The sequence below is a fragment of the Nicotiana tomentosiformis genome, chromosome 10, assembly GCF_000390325.3.
Source record: "Nicotiana tomentosiformis chromosome 10, ASM39032v3, whole genome shotgun sequence".
Taxonomy (NCBI): Eukaryota; Viridiplantae; Streptophyta; class Magnoliopsida; order Solanales; family Solanaceae; genus Nicotiana; species Nicotiana tomentosiformis.
In genome coordinates, this window is record NC_090821.1 from 46,849,862 (window position 1) to 46,876,610 (window position 26,749).

General features: G+C 40.2%; 1 protein-coding gene across 11 annotated transcripts; it reads right to left on the reverse strand.

Moving 5' to 3' along the window:
- Positions 1 to 245: 245 nt before the first annotated feature.
- LOC104100651 (uncharacterized) lies at positions 246 to 26,749 on the reverse strand. 11 transcript variants are annotated; one of them, XM_070187741.1, is made up of 5 exons: positions 26,630 to 26,749; positions 25,776 to 26,160; positions 25,584 to 25,680; positions 1,505 to 2,095; positions 246 to 624 (listed from the first exon to the last, which is right to left on the reverse strand). In XM_070187741.1, the coding sequence occupies exons 2-4, from the start codon at positions 26,029 to 26,031 to the stop codon at positions 1,834 to 1,836; spliced, it is 615 nt and encodes a 204-aa protein (XP_070043842.1). In that variant the 5' UTR covers positions 26,032 to 26,160; positions 26,630 to 26,749; the 3' UTR covers positions 246 to 624; positions 1,505 to 1,833. The 11 variants fall into 11 exon arrangements, 6 of the variants coding, with proteins under 6 accessions (XP_070043842.1, XP_070043845.1, XP_070043843.1 ...); XM_070187744.1 differs by lacking the exon at positions 26,630 to 26,749 and adding an exon at positions 1,183 to 1,220 and having other exon boundaries at positions 1,534 to 2,095; positions 25,776 to 26,279; XM_070187742.1 differs by lacking the exon at positions 26,630 to 26,749 and adding an exon at positions 1,139 to 1,220 and having other exon boundaries at positions 1,534 to 2,095; positions 25,776 to 26,279.

The following is a 26,749-nucleotide window of genomic DNA, read 5'->3' on the forward strand; positions in this document are numbered from 1 at the left end:
GTGTGGGCAGATGCACCCACTGTCTTCGACTCTAGGTGAATTGAAATTCGTTTTAACAGATACTAGTATATAGTATTTATACTAAGTCCAAATCTATTGTCAAAAAGAGGCGATAGACACCTTGTTATTCCCCACCCACGGACTTCAAATACTGGATTTTTGGCAAGGAGTTTCAATTGAATCCCCATGGCCAGAAAATTATACTAGGCAAATATATATATATTTTAAAAATAACCAATTGAACCTTTGACACTAGTAAACATTCAAGTGAAGGGCAAAAATATATTTTTTTTTGCTCTGTTTACTCAAATTCTTGGCTCCACCACCGTAACAGGTAACCAATCATTAGGATCAGCTACATATCATTAAGTATCAATGCTTACTTAGTGACCTGATCAACAACAAAATTTGAGGGGTATTATAATATACTAGCCCCTCCTGGTCACTACTACAGCAAGTACGGACATTTATTCATAACAATGGTAGTAGCAGTAGATAGATCAACCGCATCTAATACAAGTAGAAGTAGTTATAGTGGTGGTAGTAGTAGTAGTGGAGTTGTTTGCCAAAGCATCAGCTTGTTAGTTTGCTTCCCTGCACAGGTGCATGATACAACACATCAACCTGCAATCATTCACAATATGAAAGTATAAGTCGTCATTCTTATTGATAAGGCAATGTAAGAGCTAAGCACCAGTTTTTTTACACCCCTAAAGGTTAGTATGCAAATGAGCACACATCAACCAGTTCAATTTTTACGGAGACATAACCAAGAGAAATCTTCATGTAAATTCTCTAGTTTGCTCACGAGTCGTGTGCCTTGTATTACATTACAAAGAAAATAAATCTGAGGATGTGAAAGTTCATGCAAGGATATCCTGACCCATAGAAGAAGATTTTATTGACAGGATGAAAGGATATCATTGCTTCCTACATCTAGAGGTGATCAAGGTTTCATAACAGTTGAATAAAAGGAAGCAAAGTATGTCAAAGTATATGAAAAAACAACTCAGGAGTGTATAGATTGAAAAATACAGAGAAGTTGATCTTCCTATCTGTACAGGGGAAAAATATGAAGTGAAAAAATTTCAGAATATTTTGGATAAGCAAATCAGCACGTTGAAGAGGATACACCAACATGCTTGTAGAAATAAGATGAACGCATGCCAAGACCATACGCACATTTCTGGACCCAACCCCTATAAAACTCCAAAATTCACCTGCAGTAATACAAGAAGCATAGGATCTGAAGCCACAAATTCATGACATGTAACCTTCAAACACTGCTGAAAAACTGAAAGAATGTCCAATGTCTTTTACAGAATGCAGAAGCCACCAAACACTACAATGGGAAATGTTCTTGTAAAAAGTTGTTCCTCAAAAATATGCAAAAATAAAAGGACAACAAAAATCTCTAAGCAGATGTGGTGTAAAGATGGTCCTTTGAATATGCAATGCATTTTTCCATATTTGACAAAAGAAGCAAAAATGTACGGACACTTACAAGTTGTTAGCTACACAACAGTCAGTTACCTGAGTTGTTCAGCCTTTCAATGTTGTGTCGTTGGTTCATTTTGTAGAATTGGACAAACCAGGCTTTCAATGTAAAGTTTCGCCTCAAGCCTATCAACGTAAGTAACCACTGGATGTCTGATTGAGTCATCCTCTGGATTGTATATCGTTAAAGTTGATTCAAACACATGCAAAATTTCAGATTTCTTTGACATGCAAATGGGTGGAGAAAGCACGCAGTACTTAGGGTCATTAAGATAGTTGATGGTATACAATTTCGTCTGAGATTCTTTAACCCCATACTCCTTCAGAACCCACACATCAGCTCTGAGTTAGCTCATAATTATAGAGCACAGATAAATCACTTCCCAACACTCCAAGCTTCAAATGAAACTCTCCTTCTCCGTAGAGGGGTTGCTCCATCTTCCAATACTTGTCATCAGCCAAATCAATAGACATAATGCCCCAACCATCACCATCCATAGTTGCCCAGTGAAATTTCTCATTCACCAACTTAGCTGAAGGCTCGAATAACAGCCCTCCTTGAAAGTTATCAAGTGTTCTCCAAGAATCACTCTTTAAACTACATATATCCACATAGCCATGAGTGAATCTAGAGGAAATATGCACTACCTTGTAATCATTATGAACCTTATCATATCCAAAACCAAAGATGTACATGTAACTTAACATCTTTTCATACGCAGTTGTTTGAACTGTCTAGTTGATGGATTTCACAGAACCAAGTCATCATTCCCAATGCAAAGACAAATTAAATTATTGACAGAACCAACAATATTACGGATGTTTTTCATGGGATAATCCAAGTCAAATGTCTTAGTAACAGACCCGTAAAATAAAGAGCTAACAGAACAATGTTTAAGATTCTGCTCAAGAGTCAAGACATTTGAACTTAAGTGAATCAAATTTATCTAATTTCAGCATCAATCTATGGCCGGTGCAATCCAAACTCAGGAGTAGATATTAAACTAAACCAGTCTTTTGAAACACACTTAAACTTCAATTGATATTTCACAGGAAGACTTACAAGGATATCAGCAATGAGTTCTTGGGGCAAGCTAGGGTTTGTCAACATTGAAACTTTTCTTGAAGCCTTATACAAGGATATCAGTGATGGAATTTGAGCATGGCTTGTGGGTTTGCTCCGTTCAGCTTCCACTTGGATTGCACAAAAAAAGTGTTGCCGCAAAAAGAAAATGGAAATGCTGGGTATCTGAGAGTTTAGTTGACAAGAACAATGGAGATGAAGAAAGAAAAGGATAATACCAAATTGAAGAATAATGTATACCCAAAAATAGATAGAGTTAAATTTGTATGTAATTATCGATATGTGTTATAATTTAATATAAACCGTAAGGATAAATAGAAATATCATATATGGATTGCAAAGAGTATAAAGGAAATAAGGTTGTAAAGAAGATGATTTTTAGGACTGAACGGGTTGAATCAATTTATGAAACTTAAAAGAACAACTCTTCACTATAGGAGAATATGATGCTTGAATTACAATGTAAGCAAAAACTTGGTCCTTCCAAAAGTATGATGCTTGAATTACAATGTAAGCAAAAACTTGGTCCTCTGCAATTGTCACACCTCCACTTTTCTCGTGGGATAAGAAAGAAAGGAGTTTTTCCAATTTAAGTGACATTATTCGAAATGAAATTATTTATTTAATCAGAGTCGCCACTTGGGATACTTTCTGGTGTCCCAAGTCACCGGTTTATTTGAAATCCCAAATCGAGGAAGTTTTGACTCCGAATTACGGTCCGCGAATACAGAAGACCGGGTAAGGAATTTTGTTAACCCGAGAGAAGGTATGAGGCACTCTCGGATTCCGTGGTTTTAGCACGGTCGGTTTAATCATACCTGACTTAATTAAATTATTTAATTACTCATTTTAGAACCTATGTACATTTACCTTTTTACCGATTTTAATTGCTTTATTATTCGTAATTATAGAGTTATCTTGAAACGAATCACGCGTACGTGTATTCATTTTGTTTGGTATATCATGAATCATGTCACGCGTACGTGTACACAATTAATAACACTTTATTATTTTTAAGATTGGTTTGTCAAAGTTGCGCGAACACATACTTTGCCTTTAATTTGGGAAATCGTAACTATGTCACGCGAACGTGTACATAATCACGATAATTGATTGGTTAACACGCGCCTAAAGCATACTAGCGTATTTAGAGTATTCCATTTATCTATCTTTTTTTATCTCTATCAGCTCCAAATCAGAATCCAAACATGCTAAAATAAAAAAATATTAAAAATAATAAATCAAATCACAAATCAAACCAAATATAGATATTTACTATTAATCACACTAAAGAAAGATCGTAAAACTAATCAATGAAAATGTCACCCACTTCTCTCGTGAGTCTTACAAACAAAATAAAAAAAATTCCAAACAACGCATAAAGTAAGATTCAAATAAAATCTAAATCCAAAACATGATACAAGGATCTTACATAAATTTTTGAAGGGAAGTAAAATTATCTTTTTGAAAGGTGATACTGCCGTAAATTAATGGTCAGTAAAAAACTCATTGTCAACTTAATTTAAAGCATCAGAAACTACTTATTAATGAATAACACAACATCATACATAATTCTATTGATTAAATACTCTTACTTATTTAGCAATAGCGTCATTTTAACACCAAAACAAAAGCTAGGAAAGAATATCTTAGCCTCGCAATAGTGAATAGGACATGCTGAAAAATTAGATATAAACAAATTTTAACTTTTAATTTTGAGGCAAGGTAAAAAAAAAGAATAAAATATATATAGTCATCCAAACTACAGTAACTGAGTAAAGTAGTAAACCAAAGTATATTCTTTTCAATTACACCTTAAAGATCTAAACTTTAATCCCTATGTGACTTTAACACTTAAGAACAAACTCTAACTACTTAAAAAAACTAATTTTAAACAGACAAACAGAAACAAAACAAAAGAGAAAATAATGAAACATTTAGATAAAACTAAACCAAAATAGAAGCCTTAAAGAAAAAAATAGATTAAAAAGAAAGAATCTTTTATTGATAGATTTCTAACCTTTTGTTGTGTACAGAGAAGACAAGAGCTTCAATTTAGGAATGGAAATCAACGATGACTTTCTTCCTTTTCTCTCAATTTTCGTTTTCCTCTCCTGTTCAAAATTTTCTCTTTTTCAAAAATTGGACCCCCTTTGTTCAAAATGTGTCCTCCTCTTTTATAAAGAAACTTTTGGTAGTTACCTGATAATGTGCAAAGGAGTTGATTTACATGGGATTGAGGTGAGAAAATATATGAGGGTGTGTGCTAGACGTGAGAGAGTGGAAGTTATGGGGTGAGTGTTTAGATAGTTAGTAGGAGAAACTTTTGTATTTTTTATTTTGTTACTTTTTTGTTCTTCTCGTTAGTTGCCTTTTTAAAAAAAATAACTTTTACTCTTTTTTTTTTTTGAGATGAATAAAAAGAAAAAGTAAAATGCATAGCTAAAAGTATTAGTCAGCTACTTTTATACTTAAATATTATATACATAAGAAAACTAAATATTTACACTAAAGTTTAAATTATACTAAGAAAAATACTATAACTTACATTTAAAATTAGAAGAATTTTCTTCTATATAAAAATAAGAACAAAACTTATACTCTAAGAATGTGAATATTTTTTGTAGTTTTTAATTTTCTTAAATAAAACCTATTAAAAGTAAGATAAAAGTTTAAAATATAAAAATTAGACCTAAAATAAATATTTACACTAAAATAGTATAGAATTTGGGTGTAGTCAAAAATTAGTTGTTCACAACAATAACCATCCTCTTTATAGTAGAGGGATCTTACTTTAGATATAATTAAAAATACATAGTGGGAGACCCATGATAAATCAGCTTTTTCATAATTCTTGCAAGGATTTTCTCCTCTAGTGGGATTGCAACGGCTCTTGTCTATGAGCTCGATATTGACTCGAATTTTTGGTCTTGACTCGAGCTCTCGATCTTTACTTGAGCTCGATTCTGACTCGGATCCTTGCATTGATTCGGGGTTAGTGTTGGTCGGTCTTTGAATCATAAGCTCGATAACTTTACTTTGCATCATAGTTCGATTTGGATTTGAGCTTGATAATGATATCGAGCTCGACATTGATCGGTCCCTCGGGCTCGAAGCTTTTTTGTTCCATCTTCGGAACCCATCTCGAAGTTTTACTCCGATCTATTACGCTTTGACCTCGATCGATCGTACGAAAGCCGAAATCTATTTCGACCGTATACAGATAGTCCCCTCGTTTCTCGGGAAGGATGTGGTGAGAAACGATATGATTTTTCAACGGCTCGATCGGATTATAAGCTGACGTTTATATTGGGCTCGACCATGACACACGTGATAGTTGTCCCGTCGATTTAGTCTTTCAAGGCATTTAATGCATGTCAGACGGTGGTCGGCCACCGCTGATACTGAACCGCCATTGCTTTAATCTATAAATGGCCCTTTCTTTTATCATTTATCACTTTTACATCTTCAATCTTCCAAATTTCCCAAATTCTTTTTCGTATTCTCTGAGTTTATTTGCAAATCTGTGATTCTTCTTTGCAAGATTCTTCTTCTAAACCACCAAATCTTTGTTACCTTTTTTTAAATCCAAAATGGTGAAGACATCAAAAACCGTCCCCCAAAAAGAAAAAGCTTCTTCTTCCCAATCCGCCGCCGACAAAACATCGGTGGATCCACGGCTTGATGAGTGCATTTCGGCGGCGTGTGTTCTTACTTCCGATTTCAAACTCGATAAAGGTTCGCCGGTTCTTGGCCGATGTGAGCCCGTATCGAGATATATTTGTTCGATAACCCGGGAGCATATCGAGCGAATAAAAAAAGATTGTAACTGGGAGAACAAAGAAGTGGTAGTATTGTCTCCCGAAGAGGATATTACTACTCACGTGAGAGATTTTTAAGCGTGTATACTTACCCTTTTACGTTAGGTCCTCTCGACCCCGTTATCATAGATTTTTGTCGTAAATACCTAATAACCCTAGGCCAGATACATCTTTCCTTTTGGCGGATCGTTATTTTGATCCGATATTTTGTGAGTAAAATCGAGGGGATGCCTTTCACCCTTGATCATCTTGTCCGATTATACCATCCTCGCCTTTTTCGAGGAAGGTTAATAAAACTCCAGTGTCGAGCTACCAAGGCTCTGTTCTCGAGTATAGACGAGGATAAGGATCGAGGTTGGATGAGTAAATTCGTTCGAGTAAGGACTTCGGACTTGATTCCGACCGAAAGGATGCCTTTTCCCGAGGAGTAGAACATGAAGCGTAAGTGTAATTCTGCTGTTATCTCCTACTATTTTATCCTTTCATTTCCTTCACCAATATTCCCCTTTTGTGATGCAGCGGTTCTCTGGATGCCCGGCGCAGTGTCCGATCTCAAGAACTGGGTACGTGATCTGGTTTCGACCTCCTCTTATGCCGAGCGCTCATGGCGCGACTTGTCGAAGGGCCGATGGGAGGCCAAAAATCACGGTAAGCACCTTTCTCGTATCTTTTGATAATTTGAATAAGATGCTTTTCACACACTTTAATAAAAATTTTCGTGTGTAGGTGTGGGTAAAGATGCGGTTTTAAGGCCCTCATCAGTCGAGGAAGAGGCTTCGGCCTCTGTCCCAAAGCCGGTGAAAGATAATAAGAGGAAAAGAGCCCCCGTCCTCGAAGATCAAAAACTGAAGAAGAGGACGGCTCGTAAGCCGAACAAGAACATCATCCCTTTGACCGTAGAATCAGTTCTGCATCTAAGGGATGAAGAAGAAGAAGAGAACGATGGGTCTGTGCTGGCGGCCCGAACGAAGAAGACCACCGACGTTCCACAGGCAGCTGGATCTATGGTGGTTCATAAGGCTCCGCCTTGAACTGAGGATATATCGTAGAAAGATTCGGGCAGAGTCCCCGAGTTGTTGGAGATCGAAGACGCTCCCCATCGAAGCCAACAGATGGGGGATATGTCTGAAGGGACTCTTCTCGAATCTTTTCGAACCGAAGAGAATGCCCCAGATGATTCACTTGGGGCAGTAGCAATCGAAGACTCGCCCACCTTCCCTGCTTTTTCCGCAGGGGCGATTCGGGAGGCCCAAGTGTGATGACCCAAAAGGTCATCTTATGCTTTAGAACTTGAATCTGCACTCTTAAGCCTTAAAAATCTCATTTTTACCCTCCTCGATTTGTGTGCGCAGCCTGTGCAGGTTTTCGAAAAGATTTTATATTGAAAACTAATGAAAATAAGAATTTTTGCCTTAAAAGTTGATTTTAGTTGACTTTGGTCAACATTTTTGGTAAACGGGCCCGGATCCATGTTTTAGCGGCGCCCGGATGAATAGAATACCGGGAACTGTGGGACTCCTCAAGGATCAACTCACGAAGTCCATCCATATTAGGCACACAAATACGACCCTGCATCCTCAAAACTCCGTCATCCCCAACAGTAATCTGCTTGGCACCACCGTGCCGCACTGTGTCTCTAAGGACAAGTAAATGAGGATCGTCATCCTGCCGATCACTGATGTGCTCAAATAAAGAAGATCGAGCAACTGTACAAGCTAGAACACGGCTGGGCTCAGAAACATCTAACCTTACGAACTGGTTGGCCAAGGCCTAAACATCCAATGCAAGCGGTCTCTCACCAACTGGAATATATGCGAGACTACCCATACTAACTGACTTTCTACTCAAAGCATCGGCCACCATATTGGCCTTCCCGGGATGATACAATATAGTGATATCATAGTCATTCAATAGCTCCAGCCACCTCCTCTGCCTCAAATTGAGTTCCTTCTGCTTGAACAAATACTGCAAGCTCTGATGATCAGTGAATACCTCACATGGCACGCCGTAAAGATAGTGCCTCCAAATCTTCAGCGCGTGAACAATGGCTGCCAGCTCTAGATCATAAATAGGGTAATTCTTCTAGTGAACCTTCAGCTTCCGCCAAGCATATGCAATAACCTTGCCACCCTGCATCAATACCGCACCCAGACCAATACGAGATGCGTCACAATATACTGTATAAGATCCTAAACCTGTGGGTAACACCAATACTGGTGCCGTAGTCAAAGCAGTCTTGAGCTTCTAAAAGCTCGCTTCACACTCGTCTGACCACCTGAACGGGGCACCTTTCTGGGTCAATCTGGTTAACGGGTCTGCTATGGATGAAAACCCCTCTACAAATCGACGATAATAGCCCACCAAACCCAGGAAACTACGGATCTCTGTAGCTGATGTGGGTCTAGGCCAGTCCTGAACTGCCTCAATCTTTTTAGGATCCACCTGAATACCCTCTGCTGATACAACGTGACCTAAGAAAGCAACTGAACTCAACCAAAACTCGCATTTTGAGAACTTAACATATAACTGGCTATCTTTCAGAGTCTAAAGAATGATCCGAAGGTGCTGCTCATGCTCCTCTCGACTGTGGGAATAGATCAAGATATCATCAATAAACACAACCACAAAAGAATCCAGGTAGGGTTTGAACACCCGGTTCATCAAATCCATGAATATTGCTGGGGCATTTGTCAGCCCAAATGACATCACTAGAAACTTATAATGCCCATACCGAGTCCGAAAAGCTATCTTAGGAACATCGGATGCCCTAATCCTCAACTGATGGTATCCAGATCTTAAATCAATCTTTGAAAACACCTTGGCACCCTGAAGCTGATCAAATAAATCATCAATCCTCGGCAATGGATATTTGTTCTTGATGGTGGCTTTGTTCAACTGCCGATAATCTATACACATCCTCATCGATCCATCTTTCTTCTTCACAAACAACACAGGTGCACCCCAGGGCGAGACACTAGGTCTAATGAAGCCCTTATCAAGCAAATCTTGTAACTGCTCTTTCAATTCTTTCAACTCTGACGGGGCCATGCGATATGGCAGAATGGAAATAGGCTGAACTGCCCTCCAAAAGTGCGAGGTAAACTGCGTACCTCGATCAGAAATGATAGACACGGGCACACCATGAAGACGGATGATCTCACGAATATAAATCTCTGCCAACCGCTCCGAGGAATAGGTAACTGCCACGGGAATGAAATGCGCTGACTTAGTCAGCCTGTCCATAATGACCCAAACTGCATCGAACTTCCTCTGAGTTCGTGGGAGTCCAACAACAAAGTCCATAGTGATACGCTCCCACTTCCACTCAGGAATATCTAACCTCTGGAGTAAATCACCAGGTCTTTGATGCTCGAACTTTACTTGCTGGTAATTTAGGCACCGAGATACATAGGCAACTATGTTCTTCTTCATTCGCCTCCACCAATAATGTTATCTCAAGTCCTGATACATCTTGGCAGTGCCCGGATGAATAGAATACCGGGAACTGTAGGACTCCTCAAGGATCAACTCACGAAGTCCATCCACATTAGGCACATGATGTGCCCGTGTCTATCATTTCTGATCGAGGTACGCAATTTACCTCGCACTTTTGGAGGGCAGTTCAGCATGAGTTGGGTACGCGGGTTGAGTTGAGCATAACATTTCATCCTCAGACGGACAGGCAATCCGAGCGTACTATTCAGATCTTAGAGGATATGCTCCGTGCCTGTGTTATTGACTTTGGAGTTTCTTGGGATTAATTTTTGCCATTAGCGGAGTTTGCCTACAATAAAAGCTACCAATCGAGCATTCAGATGGCTCCCTATGAGGCATTATATGGTAGACGGTGTAGGTCACTAGTTGGGTGGTTCGAACCGGGGGAGGCTCGATTATTGGGTACAGATTTAGTTCAGGAGACCTTGGACAAGGTCAAGATTATACAGGATCGACTTCGTACAGCTCTGTCCAGGCAAAAGAGTTATGTTGACCGTAAAGTTCGTGATATTGCATTCATGGTTGGAGAAAGAATATTGCTTCGGGTATCGCCCATGAAGGGTGTTATGAGATTTTGGAAGAAGGGCAAGTTGAGCCCTAGGTATATCGGGCCATTTGAGATCCTCTAGAGAGTGGGGGAGGTAGCTGGGAGGGGGAGGGGTAGCTTATAGACTTGCGCTACCTCCAGGGTTATCCTCAGTTCATCCGGTATTCCATATGTCTATGCTTCGAAAATATCATGGTGACCCATTCCACGTGTTAGATTTCAGCTCTGTCCAGTTGGACAAGGATTTGACTTACAAGGAGGAGCCGGTGGCCATTCTAGACCGGCAGGTTCGTCAGTTGAGATCAAAGAGTTACCTTCCAGTTTGAGTGCAGTGGAGAAGTCAGCCTATTGAGGCAGCTACTTGGGAGTCCGAGTCCAATATGCGGAGTAGATATCACCACCTTTTCACCAGCCCAGGTACTTTTCTATGTCCGTTCGAGGACGAACGGTTGTTTTAGAGGTTGAGATTGTGATGACCCAAAAGGTCATCTTATGCTTTAGAACTCGAATCTGTGCTCTTACGCTTTAAAAATCTCATTTTTACCCTTCTCAAATTGCGTGTGCAGCTCGGGCAGGTTTCCAGAAAGCTTTTATGTTGAAAACTAATGAAAATAAAAATTTTTGCCTTAAAAGTTGATTTTAGTTGACTTTGGCCAACATTTTTGGTAAACAGGCCCAGATCCGTGTTTTGACGGTCCCGGTAGGTCCGTATCGAGTTATGGGACCTGGGCGTATGCCCGGAATCGAATTTGGAGGTCCCTAGCTTGAGTTATGAATTTTTGATAAAAATTAAAAGTCTAAAAATTAATTGTTTTTAAGAATTGGTCGATGTTTGGCATTGTCAGTATCAGGTCCGTATTTTGGTTTCGGAGCCCGGTACAGTTTCTTTATGATATTTAAGACTTTTCTGTGAAATTTGGTGAGAAACGGAGTTGATTTGACCTGATTCGGACGTCCAGTTGAGAAGATATGCATTTTAAAGTGTTCTTGAGAATTTCATTTGATTTTGTGCTAAATTCGTAGTTCTAGGTGTTATTTTGGCGATTTGATCACGCGAGCAAGTTCGTATGATGTTTTTAGACTTGTGTGCTTGTTTGATTTAGAGCCCCGAGGGCTCGGGTGAGTTTCGGATAGGCCACGGGATGTTTTGGACTTGGGAAAAATCTGGTTTCTGCAGATTCTGGTGTCTGGCATATCCTTCTTCGCGTTCGCGGAGGTCCTCTCGCGAACGCCAAGAGTAAACTGGTGAGGCTAATACTTCTTCTTCGCGAACGCGAAGGCCTGGTCGTGAACGCAAAATGATGGAGGATTTACCCTTCGCGAACGCGACCTGACCATCGCGAACGCGAAGCACTTGGGGACCTGGGGGAGGGTTGGTCATGTTCTTCTATGCGAACGCATCCACTGGGTCGCGAACGCGAAGGCTAGGGGGGAGTTGTCTTACGCGAACGCGTAGGAAAACTCGCGAACGTGAAGGCCTTAGTCCATTGTGCATCGTGATCGCGACAGGCCTCTCGCGAACGCGATGAAGGCCTGTCCAGTGGCTTAAAACAGACTCCAAACACGGGTTTGAGCCATTTCTTCAGCATTTTCAAGAACCAAACGGGTAAAGGCGATTTTCAAGAGTCATTTTCTTTCCCAAAGTATTGGTAAGTGATTCTAAACCATTTTCTTTCAATTATCCATTATATTTCTTGAATTTTTAACTAAAAATCTAGAGTTTTCATGGTAGAATTAGGGATTAGGGTAGAAACTAGAGATTTCGGGAATTTGGAAATTTAGACCTCGATTTGAGGTCGGATTCCACAACCAATTATATATTCGGGCTCGGGGGTGAATGAATTTGGTCCGAACCTCGGGTTTTGACCAAGCGGGCCCGGGATCGATTTTTTTGACTTTTTGGAGGAAAATTTTGGAAATTTAATTTATGAAATATAATTGATTCCTTTAGCAATATTTGATATTAATGAGTCATTTTTGGATAGATACGAGTGGTTTAGAGGTGAATTCCAAAGGAAAAGTTGTGATTGAGAATTAAGTGGCCTTCGGAGCGAGGTAAGTGTTGTGTCTAACTTTGGCTTGAGTGAATAGGTATTGTGTGAGTATTTGCTACGTGTTTTGTTGTTGAATACGACGTATAGTTGAGGTGACGAGCATCTATACGTTGTGGTCGAGTCATAGCATGCGAGTAAAATTTTATTTCTTTCAAATTTGTAGTCTTATATATGTCTATCCATGCTTATTATTGTTGTTGAAATATTGGAAGGATTGTATCCGGTTCCACAAGGTCGATAAAATTATGAATATTGATTCGAGGTTGAGATGTTAAATTGTGAAAGTAATCATTTATGAAATATTGATTTCTTGTGAAACTACTCTCTATCCGTTGTTATTGATTCTATGAATTGTGAGGAAGAGAGTAAAAGCACGAAGGGTGATGCCGTGCATAATTTAATTATATTGTGAGGAAGAGTGTAAAGCACGAAGGGTGATGCCGTGCATAATTTAATTATATTGTGAGGAAGAGTGTAAAGCACGAAGGGTGATGCCGTGCATAATTTCTTTATATTGTGAGGAAAAGAGTAAAAGCACGAAGGGTGATGCCGTGCAGTTTTCCTTGCTGTCTTGATTGCTCAATTCGTTTAAGGATTTCCAATTTAATTATGACCTTTCATTATTCTCACTCTTTATGTTGTATTCCCCCACTGTATGTTCCCCTCCCATTATTTCTGCATTATTGTTTTACTTATTGTTGTTGCCTCTAGCATGATTATACTGTTCAGGTTATATGTGGGTGTCTTGTCTTAGCCTCGTCACTACTTCGCCAAGGTTAGGTCCGATACTTACCAGTACATGGGTTCGGTTGTACTGATGCTACACTCTGCACTTTCTATGCAAATTTTGACACCGGCTCAGGTTGATCGAGATTTTCTACTGGTCCGCTGTCCGGAGACTCAAGGTAGATCTGTCGGTGTTCACAGACCTTGAAGTCCCCGTCTATCCTTTATGTCTTACTGTTTTCTTTCATTCGGACAATTGCATTTCTTTCAGACTATTACTTGTTGTAAATTCTAGAATGCTAGTGAATTGCGACTCCAGATCCGGGTGGTGGTAGTTAATACAAATTTATGATATTCCGCATTGGTTATATTTCGTTGTAGTTAATTAATGTTAATTACGGAATGGAAATAAGAAATTGGTAAATGATTCTCTAACGTTGGCTTGCCTAGTAAGAGCAATGTTAGGCGCCATCACGGTCCCGTTGGTGGAAAATTTCGGGTCGTGACACCAAGCTTTGGGGGCCCTCAAATTAGATAGGCCTCATGATGGAGAAGATCCTTTTCGTGACCTGTTTATCGGTGTCGAGGACACTACCGATACAAGTGATGTATCAAATCTTTTTCACGGAGTGCAGCAGGCTTTGAATCAGGTAAGCCTTAAATTATATGGCGTTACCTTTAAGTTTGCTTTTCTTTTCTAAATTTGTTTCTTCTTTCTTTGCAGGCTGTGGCAGTTCATCGAGAATCATGTTCTCTGTCCCGAACCAAGCTGCGTCGATATGAGGCCGAGCTTCAACGGGTTACGGAGGAGAGGAACTCCCTAAAACTTCTTTTAGGCCAAAGGGCGGAAGAAATAAAAGACCTCCGAGCTGAGTTGGCCAAGGCTCACCAAGATCAGATTGATCTGTCCGAGCAGGTAATAATACTTTTAAAAGCCTATGGGCTCGATACCGGAACGATGGCTAATTTTTCGGTCTCATAGCTACAGCATAAAATTAAGATGATCGGAAAACTCCATGAAGAAGTCGATGTGATAAAAGCAGAGTCTTTGAAGTGGAAAGAAGGAATGGACCGCTTTGCTGCAGAGAAAGAAACTGCTCGAGCCCAATTGTCATCGGCCGAAAACCAACTTCAAAAAATGAAGGAGAAATGCTCGGTCCAAGCAAGAAGAATAGAGGAGCTCGAGGCTCGGTTGGCCTCTGAACTTGCCAAGGCTGAATCTGACGCCGAAAAGGCAAAGGCCGGTGCGGATGCACTCGTGGCCGTCTACCGGGCCGATGCTGAAGCTGCCCAGGTCCAAGCAAGAGAGGCAGCCGAGACTGCCGAAACTCGAGCACATTGGGTCGCTGAACTTGCTAAGTGCCGATCTCGGAGGGAGACCCTCAAGGAGATCCATGCTTGAGGTTTCGACCTCGCTGAAGAGATTAAAAGGGACAAAGAACTCGAAGCCGATGCTGAAGCCTTTGGTTTCCGATGATGACGATGATGATAATGATGATGATGATGGGAGTAAGAGCGGGTCCGAGAACGGGGGGGAGCCCGATAGAGAAGAGACCGCTCCTGGGGATAACAAAGAAGCTTAGTCCTCAATTTTTATGTTGTAATCAAATATGTAAACAATCTTGTATATAACGATATCCCTTTTTGCCGACTTGCTTCTGTTCTGTTTCCTATCTTGTGAAGATTTTATTCACGCCTTATGAATATTTTCACAAGGATTTAGGCAACTTGATCAAATTTGGACTTCGTAGCCTTTATAACCGAGTGAGCGCTTACTCAAACTTGAAGTGATGTAGCCCTTAGGCTTAGTAGTAAAGTGAATGATTCGAACTCGAAGTAATGTAGCCCGTAGGCGTAATGATCGAGTGAGTGCTTTCTTGAACTCGAAATAAAAATAGCCCGTAGGCTTAGTAGTCGAGTGAATGATTCGAACTCGAAGTAATGTAGCCCGTGGGCGCAATGATCGAGTGAGTGCTTGCTCGAACGCAAAATAAAAGTAGCCCGTAGGCTTAATGGTCAAGTGAATGATTCGAACTCGAAGTAATGTAGCCCGTGGGCGTAATGGTCGAGTGAGTGCTTGCTCGAACTCAAAATAAAAGTAGCCCGTAGGCTTAATGGTCGAGTGAATGATTCGAACTCGAAGTAATATAGCCCGTAGGCGAAATGGTCGAGTGAATGCTTGCTCGAACTCGAAATAAAAATAGCCCGTAAGCTTAATGGTCGAGTGAATGATTCGAACTCGAAGTAATGTAGCTCGTAGGTGTAATGGTCGAGTGAGTACTTGCTCGAACTTGAAATAACAATAGCCTGTAGGCTTAATGGTCAAGTGAATGATTCGAACTCGAAGTAATGTAGCCCGTAGGCATAATGGTTGAGTGAGTGCTTGCTCGAACTCGAAATAAAAATAGCCCATAGGCTTAGTAGTCGAGTGAATGATTCAAACTCGAAGTAATGTATCCCGTAGGCTTAGTAGTCGAGTGAATGATTCGAACTCAATACTGTTTGCATAATAAATCTCGAAATAGAGGAATTGTTCTTGGATATAAGATATCGGTATAGAAGAGAGCTTTTCTTTGCAAGTCATTATACATGTGTTCATGTTTTGCGTCAGGGCTCGGGCCAACTACATGAGCATGGTTTGTTTTGACCATTTGGCTCTTACAACTTTTCCTATTGGAACTTTGTTGTTATGAAATAACTTTCTTGCATCAGAACTTGATATATTTGAGGGCTAATGCCCCCTAGTATTCAAGGTTGATTATGAAGAATCCTTGGATACTATTGAATTGCCCTTAGGTAGCACATGGTTGTTGCCTCGTCAAAAACCTTACCGGGAAAACCCATTTAGGATAAAAGCCGATCTAAGGGGAAAAAGAGTGCAACGCGTACTTTAAAACCTGAGGTCTCGACGTCTTTGATCGAACTCCTACAATGGATTAGCTTCGAATATGTATATATGGCCGAAAGGAAAGAGAGAACCATACCTTAACAATAATATCATTTGAGGAGTGATATGTTCCAGTTGTTCGATAATGGTTTGCCATCCATCGTTCCGAGTTTATAAGATCCCTTTCTGACTATATCGAGGACCAGATAGAGCCCTTCCCAATTTCGGCCGAGCTTCCCTTCATTAGGATCTCGAGTATTGATGGTGACCTTCCTTAGGACTAAGTTTCTGATTCTGAAGTGGCGGAGGTTGGTTATTCTATTGTAGTACCTTTTAATTTGTTATTTTTGTGCAGCCATTCGACCGAGTGCCGCTTCTCATTTTTTATCTAATAATTAGAGGCTAGTGTTCATTGCCTCATGGTTTGATTCCACCGATGTATGTCGAAACCTTGCACTGGGTTCTCCGACTGGAATTAAGGCTTCGGAGCCATACACTAAGGAAAACGGAGTTGCTCCTGTACTGAACTTTGATGTTGTTCGATATGCCCATAGGACTTCGGGCAGAATTTCTCTCCATTTTCCTTTGGCTTCATTCAACTTTTTCTTCAAGTTTTGGATGATAGTCTTGTTTGTTGATTCGGCTTGTCCGTTCCTACTGGGGTGATACGGTGTCGATAATATCCTTTTTATTTTATGATCTTCGAGAAATTTTGTTACTTTGTTGCCGATAAATTGCTTACCATTATCGCATGTTATTTCTGTGGGTATCCCAAATCGACACACTATGTGATCCCAGATGAAATCTATAACCTCTTTTTCTCTTACTTTTTCGAACGCTTGTGCTTCAACTCATTTAGAGAAATAGTCAGTCATAAATAAAATGAATTTAGCTTTACCTGTGGCTGATGATAGGGGGCCGACGATATCCATCCCCCATTTCATGAATGGCCATGGGGATATGACTGAATGAAGTTGTTCCCCGGGTTGATGGATCATCGGTGCAAACCTTTGACATTTATCACATCTTTAAACAAACTCCTTAGTGTCCCTTTCCATGCTATCCCAGTAATATCCTGCTTTGATGATTTTGTGAATCAGTGATACGGCGCCGGAGTGGTTCCCACAAGTGTCTTCATGGACCTCTTGTGAAACATAATCGGTGTCTCCCGGTCCCAAGCATACTGCCAATGGTCCATCGGACGTCCTTCTGTACAATGTTCCATCTTCAGCCAATATGAATCGAGCAGCTTTGGTTCGTAGGGCCCTTGACTCTTTAGGGTTCGATGGAAGTTTTCCGTTTCCCAAATATTCAATATACTTATTTCTCCAATCCCAGGTTAAGCTTATGGAGTTTATCTTGGTGTGCCCCTCCTCGATTACGGACCTCGAGAGTTGAATGACAGTCCTCGAATCGATCTCTTCTTCCTCGACCAATGACCCCAAATTTGCGAGTGCATCGGCCTCACCGTTTTGTTCTTGAGGCACATGTTGCAAAGTCTATTCCTTAAAACGGTGCAAAGTTACTTGTAATTTGTCCAAATACCTCTGCATTCTTCCTTCTCGAATCTCGAAGGTTTTGTTTACTTGGTTTACTACCAGTAAATAGTCACATTTAGCTTCAATCATTTCTGCTCCCAGGCTTTTGGCCAACTCGAGACCTGCAATCATGGCCCCGTACTCGGCCTCATTGTTAGTTAACCTAGAAGTTTTGATAGCTACCCGTGGGGGTTTCAACACGATGCCAAGCCCGGATCCCTTCACATTCGGAGCACCATCTGTGAAGAGGGTCCAAACCACCAATGATGTACCTGATTTTAACAAGAGTTCTTTTTCAACTTCGGGTATGAGGGCTGGCGTGAAATCGGCCATGAAGTCTGCTAAAATCTGAGACTTGATAGCCGTACGGGGTTGATATTCGATATCGTACCCATTGTGTTCGACGGCCCATTTGGCCAATCAGCCTGATAGTTCGGGCTTATGCAAAATATTACGAAGCGGTTAAGTGGTTAATACGCATATGGGGTGACATTGAAAGTACGGTCTTAACTTCCTAGAGGCGCTTATCAGTGCAAGTGCCAATTTTTCTTGGTGCAGATATCTAGTTTCTACTTTTCCTAAGGTCCGACTTATATAATAAACGGGAAATTGCTTACCTTGCTCTTCTTGAACTAGGACACCGCTTATCGTGATTTCCGATACTGCCAAATACAAGCAAAGTTTTTTGTCTGTTTTTGGAGTATGAAGTAGAGGTGGGCTCGATAGATATCATTTTAATTCCTCTAATAGCTGTTGGCATTCCGGGGTCCAAGCGAAATCGTTCTTCTTTTTAAGTAGAGAGAAACGTTTTTGACTTCGATCTGACGATCTCGAAATGAATCGGCCTAAGGCTGCAATCCATCTCGTTAGCCTCTGTATGACTTTCACGCTGTCCATGATGGTGATGTCTTCGATGGCCTTAATTTTATCGGGGTTAATCTCGATCCCCCCAATTTGATACCATGAAGCGGGGAAACTTGCCCGAACCGACCCCGAAAGCACATTTCTCGGGGTTGAGCTTCATGTTGTATTTCCTTAAAATCTCGAACGTTTACTGCAAATGGGTCAAATGGTCCTTTGCGCACATGGACTTAACTAGCATGTCATCAATATAAACTTCCATTGATTTACCTATTTGTTCTTCGAACATTTTATTTACTAGGCGTTGGTAAGTAGCTCCTGCACTTTTTAGCCCGAAGGGCATCACATTATAACAATATGTTCCATATTTGGTGACAAATGAGGTCTTTTCCTGGTCTTCCGGATTCATCTGGATTTCATTATACCCGGTTGAGAAAAGTAAGGATCTTGTGGCCGGCCGTGGCATTGATCATGCGATCGATGTTGGATCACGGAAAGGAATCTTTAGGGCATGCTTTGTTCAAATCCTTATAATCTACACACATTCTAAGTTTGTTCCCTTTCTTAGGCATCACAACTACATTGGCTAACCATTCGGTGTATTTCACCTCCCGAATGGACCATATCTTGAGAAGTTTGGTTACCTCTTCCTTTATGAATGTGTGTTTTACCTCGGACTGGGGTCTTCTCTTTTGCTTCACCGGTCTGAACCTAGGATCCAAGCTTAGCCGATGTGTCGTTATGTCCGGCGAGATCCCTGTTATATCTAAATGGGACCAGGCAAAGCAATCAACGTTATCAATAAGAAATTGAATAAGTTTTTTCCTGAGTTCGAGGGTCAATCCTGTTCCCAGGTATACCTTCCGTTCAGGCTAGTGCTCGATTAGTGTGACTTGTTCCAATTCCTCAATCGTTGATTTGGTAGCATCGGAATCATCGGGAATCACGAAGGATCGAGGGATCCTTTGATCATCATCTTTGTCGATCTTTTGATTATCTGGTCGGGTTAAGGCCGATGTCTGTGATTGCTATTTGGTATCTCGTTCCCCTTTTGAGCCCGATCCCTTTACTGGCGAAGTCAAGGATATTGGATTTGCTTCCTCAACAACAAACATTTCTCTTGCGGCCGGTTGTTCTCCGTACACTATTTTGACTCCCCTCGATGTTGGGCATTTAAGGACCTGGTGTAGCGTTGAAGGTATAGCTCTCATGTTGTGGATCCATGGCCTTCCTAAAAGGGTGTTGTACCTTATGTCGCCTTCAATTACGTGGAACTTCGTTTCTTGGATGGTCCCGGTCACGTTTGTCGGTAGAACTATCTCGCCTTTGGTAGTTTCACATGCCATATTGAATCCGTTTAGAACCAGGGTTGCAGGTACGACCTGGTCCCGTAAACCGAGCTGTTCTACGACCTTCAATCTAATGATGTTGGCCAAGCTACCTGGATCAATTAACACACACTTAACTTTAGTTTTATTCATAAGTACGGATATTACTAGTGCATCGTTATGAGGTTGTATGGCTCCTTCTGCATCTTCATCATTGAAAGACAAAGTTCCTATGGGTGCATAATCCTGAGTTCGAGATCGCTTTTCTCTCACAATCAATGTCTTGTGCGTTTAAGCACCGGCCCTTGAGGGGTATCGACACCGCCGATGATCATGTAAATGACGTGCTGTGGTTCTTCTTGTTTGTTCTTCTTGCCGAAATCCCTATTTTTGAAATAGTTCTTCGCCCTGTCGCTTAAAAATTCTCGAAGGTGCCCTTTGTTGAATAACCGGGCTACCTCCTCTCTTAGTTGCCTGCAATCTTCCGTTCTGTGGCCATGGGTGCCATGATATTCGCACATTTGATTGAGATTCCTCTAGGCAGGATCGGTCTACATGGGTTGAGGCCATTTAGTATCTTTGATGCGTCTGATAGCTGACACGATGGCGGATGCATTGATGCTGAAGTTATACTCTGATAACCGAGGCGCTTCCCTAGATCCTCCAGGCCTGGCGAACCTACTTCTGTTCATCAGCCCCCGGGACCCTTGATCTCGATCATTTCTTTTGTTATTTTGTCTGAGGTTATGTCTCGATTCACTAATTCTACAGTTTCAGTTATACGGTCGGTATCGATCCCCGATCGGACCTTGTTCTCGATTAATATCCCTTCGAGCAGCGAGTTCAGACCCCAATTAATCATCTTCGATCCTAATTTTTGATTGGTACCGATTGTGCACGTCGGCCCACGTGATGGCTGGGTACTCAATCAGGTTATGCTTCAACCGTCGTGACGCCGTCGAACTTCGTTCGTTCAAACCTTGAGTGAAAGCCTGGACAGACCAATCGTCTATGAATGGTGGAAGATCCATTCGTTCCATTTGAAAACGAGATACGAACTCCCTCAGCATCTCGTTATCCTTTTGCCTTACCTTGAAAACGTCCGATTTCCTTGTTGCGACTTTTATGGCGCCAGCGTGTGCTTTTACAAAAGAATCTTCTAACATGGCAAACGAGTCGATGGAATTTGGTGGTAGGTTGTGATACCAAATCATTGCTCCCTTCGAGAGGGTCTCTGAGAATATTTTTAACAACACAGATTCAATTTCTTCGTCTTCCAAATCATTGCCCTTGATGGCACACGTGTAAGAAGTGACTTGCTCGTTGGGGTCGGTCGTTCCGTTGTATTTGGGAATATCGGGCATACGAAATTTTTTAGGGATTGGTTTTGGGGCTGCACTCGAGGGAAAAGGCTTTTGTACGGATTTCTTGGAATCCAACCCTTTTATCATGGGCGGAGCTCCTAGGATTTGATCGACCCTGGAATTATATGTTTTCACTTTCTTATCATTGGCTTCGATTCGCTTTGTGAGCTCCTCAAGTATTTTAGCAATATCGGGAGTAGTCCCCGATTCTTGTTCATTTGACATTCCTACGGCTGGCTCCGTTCAGTGGGCAATTTCTCGAGGTAGACTGAGCTCCGGTCTACTTGGTAGCTGGGTTTGGCTCTGCAACTGAGCTATCGCTACCTGCTGGACTTGCAACATTTCAAAGATCATATGCAAGCTGACTCCGTTCTCCTCCACATTATGGGAGTCTCGAGCTGCAGATCGAGTACCGCCATGAATGCTATTTTCAGGTTCGGAACGTTGGTTTGCCTCAAAGGCCACATGCGAGTTGACATCTAGCGGTACTTTGGCTCGAGCTTCAATAACATCGATAAGCGGCCTTCAAGCCCTGGGCATCAAGTTATTGGTTTCGTCTTGAAGGTCAGCTTCGTTGTCGGTAGGTAAAGCCATTAATCGAGGGTTTGCCATTGCTAATTCGAAGTCAGAGACACCCTCAAAAGACGAGCGTAAACTGGTGTGTGTTGCAGATTTGTATCAAACAAACACTGTTATCCTTAGCCTCACGGTGGGCGCCAAACTGTTTACCCCAAAAAACGGATAGAGTTAAATTTGTACGTAGTTCGATGGATATGTGGTATAGCTTAATACAAACCGTAAGGATCAATAGAAATATCATATATGGATTGCAAAGAGTACAAAGTAAACAAGGTTGTAAAGAAGATGATTTTTAGGACTGAACGGGTTGAATCAATTTATGAAGCTTAAAAGAAAAACTCTTTACTATAGGAGAATATGGTGCTTGAATTACAATGTAAGCAAAAACTTGGTCATTCGAGAAATAATAACCATCCTCTTTATAGTAGAGGGATCTTACTTTAGATATAATTAAAAATACATAGTGGGAGACCCATGATAAATCAGTTTTTCCATAATTCCTGCCAGAATTTTCTCCTCTAGTGGGATTGCAACGGCTCTTGTCTATGAGCTCGATATTGACTCGAATTTTTGGTCTTGACTCGAGCTCTCGATCTTGACTTGAGCTCGATTCTAACTCGGATCCTTGCATTGATTCGGGGTTAGTGTTGGTCGGTCTCTGAATCATAAGCTCGATAACTTTACTTTGCATCATAGTTCGATTTGGATTCGAGCTCGACATTGATCGGTCCCTCGGGCTCGAAGCTTGTTTGTTCTATCTTTGGAACCCATCTCGAAGTCTTACTCCGATCTATTATGTTTTGACCTCGATCGATCGTACGAAGGCCGAAATCTATTTCGACCGTATACAACATTATATTGGTGCACTTCGTTTTCACTCCTGCAGCTCAAAAGGGAGTACAATAAAGGATAAAAACACCTCTAACTATCGAAAATAAGTCAATTGTACCTCCTCTTTAGTTACTTAACTACAATATTTATTAGGATACAACAACTACTACATAATACTAATTGTTCTAAATTAAACTATACCCATAAAATACTTTAAACAACAAGATATGACTTTCTTATTTGAGTAAATTGTGTTACTGTTTTGATTGTGCCCATAGTACCAAAATTCTAAAACAATGTGCAAAATGGTGTTAAATATTTTGGATGCCAACATTTCTCCATCGTTAATTTTTTTTTTTCAGGATTCAGAATCAGTTTTCATTTATTACTTATTTTGGAGGGAGCAAAATTTATTAATTGACTCCAGATACACCCCTTACCTTTAATATGCACACAATTTAAGTCCTCTTAATATATTACTACTAAGATTTTGTTGCCTTTTGTTTTAACAAGGCCAATTCCATAAACAACCCCTAAAGTTGTCAAGATTTTTCATTTCGATATCTCAATTGAGGTTGTGACCTATTAGACACTTGAACTACCACTAAAGTGTGCTATTAAACATGAAACACTTACACGGCAACTGCTGTGTTGCTCACACACAATTGAGTGCGTAGGCTAATTTATTTAACCTGGCTTTTACTCTTTTTAGTCCAAAGCTCAAAAACAAATGCAGCTATTTTGTATTATTTCATCGTCCTCATTTTTTTTAACCAAACAAATAAAGTTGCCAAATCCTTTCCTCTCCATGGATTGACTTCTTGTTGTACATAACGTGTTTTAATATGATATTTAAAGTTAGTCCAGGAACATGTTATGCTGCGCAGTCATTATCTTTGAAGGGCTAACATTAATTACAGACTTACAGTACAATCTAGCAATCAATTTCGTCTGTTTGGTGCACTTCACTCCTGCAGCTCAGCCACTAAAGACAGAGTATAAGAAAGAGATCATTCAAATTGATGTAAGCTTTGGAAATGTAAGTTTTCTTTTTCTTTGGTTATGTTAAAGAGTATTTCACCTGATGTAATGATTTTTTCTTTGGTTATGTTAAAGAGTATTTTCACCTGATGTAATGATAATTGATGTCCAACAATCAAGTTTCCTCTCGTTCATTTTCTTCTTTCAAATTTTCAGATCTCTCAAATTAGGTTTACATTGAGTGCATCAGTATGCCTCAGAATTTGGTAATATCGTGCATATTTAGCAAATAATATACTACTATTTAGTAACATCATTATACCTTTGATTTAGGGTTGTACTGAATAAATAATGTACTACTTTTAGTACATCAGTACATCCAAGAAAATAACAGAAGAGAAATGGAAATGGAACAAGTTAACCAAAGGAAATGGAAACCGACATAAGTTTCTAAGTCCGGTTCCTGTTGCTGATGACCTGATCTTACTTGCTGAAGCAACCAAAGAAAATCGTAACAACTTACTAAACTTTGCTCTCTATCGGGACAAAGTACAAACTTTGACTAGTCCAGAATTGTCCTCTCAAACAATACCAAAATGTCAATTAAGGGACAGATCTCCAAATGTATGACTATGAAATTTACTCAAAACCTTGGTAAATACTTGCGCTTCCCTATGATAAGAGATAGAATAACTAGAAAGAACCGGGGGGAGCTTGATTTGTACAAATCAAAATGGGGAATCCAGGAAAATAGGGCATAGGGGGAGTGATCAGAGACACAAGGGGGAACTGGATTGCATGATTTAGTCAGCACATTCCACATGCTATAAATATATACACTGAACTTCTTGCACTTATAACAGGAATCAGAATTGCCCTAGAACGAAGCATAATGCCTTAAGTTATAGAAACTAACACGTAAGAGTATGTGTCTAAGACCTAAAATAAATATAAAAAAATGAACCCTCTCAGATATTTAAGGTTTTTAAATGAGACGTTTACACTATTCAACAATATACACGATGCGCTTTGTACTCCAAATAGAAAAGCTTTGAGCAGCCATTTTGGTGAGCAGTGGTTGACGCTACTACTGCTTTCCATGTTAATATTCTGCTGATTGTGATCACTCTTGTCAAAGAGCTAATAATGAAGTTCCCAGTTGTTGCTGACGTAATTACAATCTGATGAGATGTCTAATAAGGAGAAGAAATCAAACTTGGAGATGAACTAATGGTCAGTTAGAAAAGTTTGAGGTACTGCATTGCTTGGAGGTTCTCATTTTGGCTATAGAAGGGATACCTGAACCCAGTTTATTGTTTGCATATAGCGAGCTTGCATATTTCTACCAGAGTGAGATGTAACATTGCCTAAGAGACTAATTTCCCTTTTGCAGGATGCTTTTACTTTCATGGTTTTAATCAATAGTATCACCAAAGAGAAGAAGATTCAGCCTTTTGATTGACCAAATAATTAATAAAAATGATTAGATAGGCATAAAGAAACAATTGTAAGCTATTAACAGCAACAAAAGACACCCTAACTTGATGATATTTCAGAACTTAACTATTTCAGAGATTCCTCCGCCTCTTCATTAAGTGTCACTAAAAACGAACATTAAAGAAAGCCCTAGATCAAACAACGACCCTGCCAAGGACTATATAAGCTAATTATTATTAGCAATCAAGTTCGCCTTAGTCTTACTTTGTCTAGTGGAACAACATATATCCTTAAAAGAGAGAATGTCCCATGTCATTTACTTAGAATGCAGAAGCACCAAACACTACAACCAAAAATGTTCTTGCAAAAGTTGTTGTTCCTCGGAAAAATGCAACAACAAAAAGGATTACCAAGATACTTAAGCAGATGTTTTGTAAAGATGGCCTTTAAATATGGAATATATTGTTCAATATTTGACAAAAGAAGCAGAATTGAACAACACACAAAAAATATAAAAATCTTACAAGTTGTTACCTACACAACATTCATTCACCTGGGTTTTTGCACCCTGCAATGTTTGTGCTGTTGATTTATTTTGTAAAATAGGAGAAACCAGGCTTTCAATGTAGAGTTCCGCTTCCGTCTCAAGACTGTCATCAACATTAGTAAACCTTTGGATATGTGATTAAGTCATTCTCTGGATTGTATATCACTAAAGAGTATTCAAACACATGCAATATTTCACCTTTACTTGACATGCAAATGGGTGGAAAAAGCACCTGGCTCTCTAGGTCATTAGGGTATTTGAAGGTATACAGTTTTATCCAAGACTCTTTAACCCTATACTCCTTCATAACCCACACATCAGCTCGAATTAGGTCATAATTACAGAGAACAGAAAAATCATTTCCCAACACTCCAAGCTTCAAAATTTTCCGCCCTTCTTCATAGCGGGGCTGCTCCACCTTTCCAAATTTCTCATCAACCAAATCAATAGACATGATGGTCCTACCTTCACCCACATTGACCCAGTGAAGCTTCCTACTCACCAACTTAGGCCAACGATTGTACGCCACCGTCCCTTTATATCATCAAGTCTTCTCCAAGAATCATTCTTTAAACTATATATACTGACACATGCACTAGTCATTTTAGAGAAAACAGCCACTACCTTATAATCATCATTAACCTCATCATATCCAAAACCATACATGGACCGACACTCAAAATCCAATGCAGGCATATTCATAATATCAGGCACATGCTAAATTTTCTAGTTGATGGATTCCACAGAACCAAGCAATTAACCCCAATGGAAAAACAAATCAACCCATTGACAGAACCCACAATATCAAAACAATCATCGGGAGTTTTCGTAAGAATATCCAAGTCAAATGCCTCAGTAGAAAACTTAGAAAATAAAAGGCTAACAGAACAATGTTTAAGATTAGTCACAAATTGCAACATCAACCTATGGCGGGCGCAATCCTTAGCATTAAAACTAAGATGGGTATTAACAAATTCATGACTAGATATTAAAGAAAGCCAGTCTTTCGAAACACACTTGAACGGTAAGAGGGACTTTACAGGAAGTCTTACAAGGATTTCAGTGATGAGTTCTTGTGGCAAGCTAGGATTTGGGTGTTGAAGAGAGGCTTCAGCGTCCATTTGAGATGCACAAATTTAACTGCTCAAAAAAATTTTCAGAATAAAATTTCT

What these genes read in the sequence shown, in the direction of transcription:
- LOC104100651 (XM_070187741.1), bottom strand. Translation starts at nt 26,031, where the DNA reads ATGTCTATTGATTTGGTTGATGAGAAATTTGGAAAGGTGGAGCAGCCC. An exon ending in CATTTGCATGTCAAGTAAAG is followed by an intron (nt 25,681 to 25,775) that starts GTGAAATATTGC and finishes TGTTGATGACAG; the next exon opens with TCTTGAGACGGAAGCGGAAC. An exon ending in TGCAGGGTGCAAAAACCCAG is followed by an intron (nt 2,096 to 25,583) that starts GTGAATGAATGT and finishes GGATATATGTAG; the next exon opens with TTTAAAGAGTGATTCTTGGA.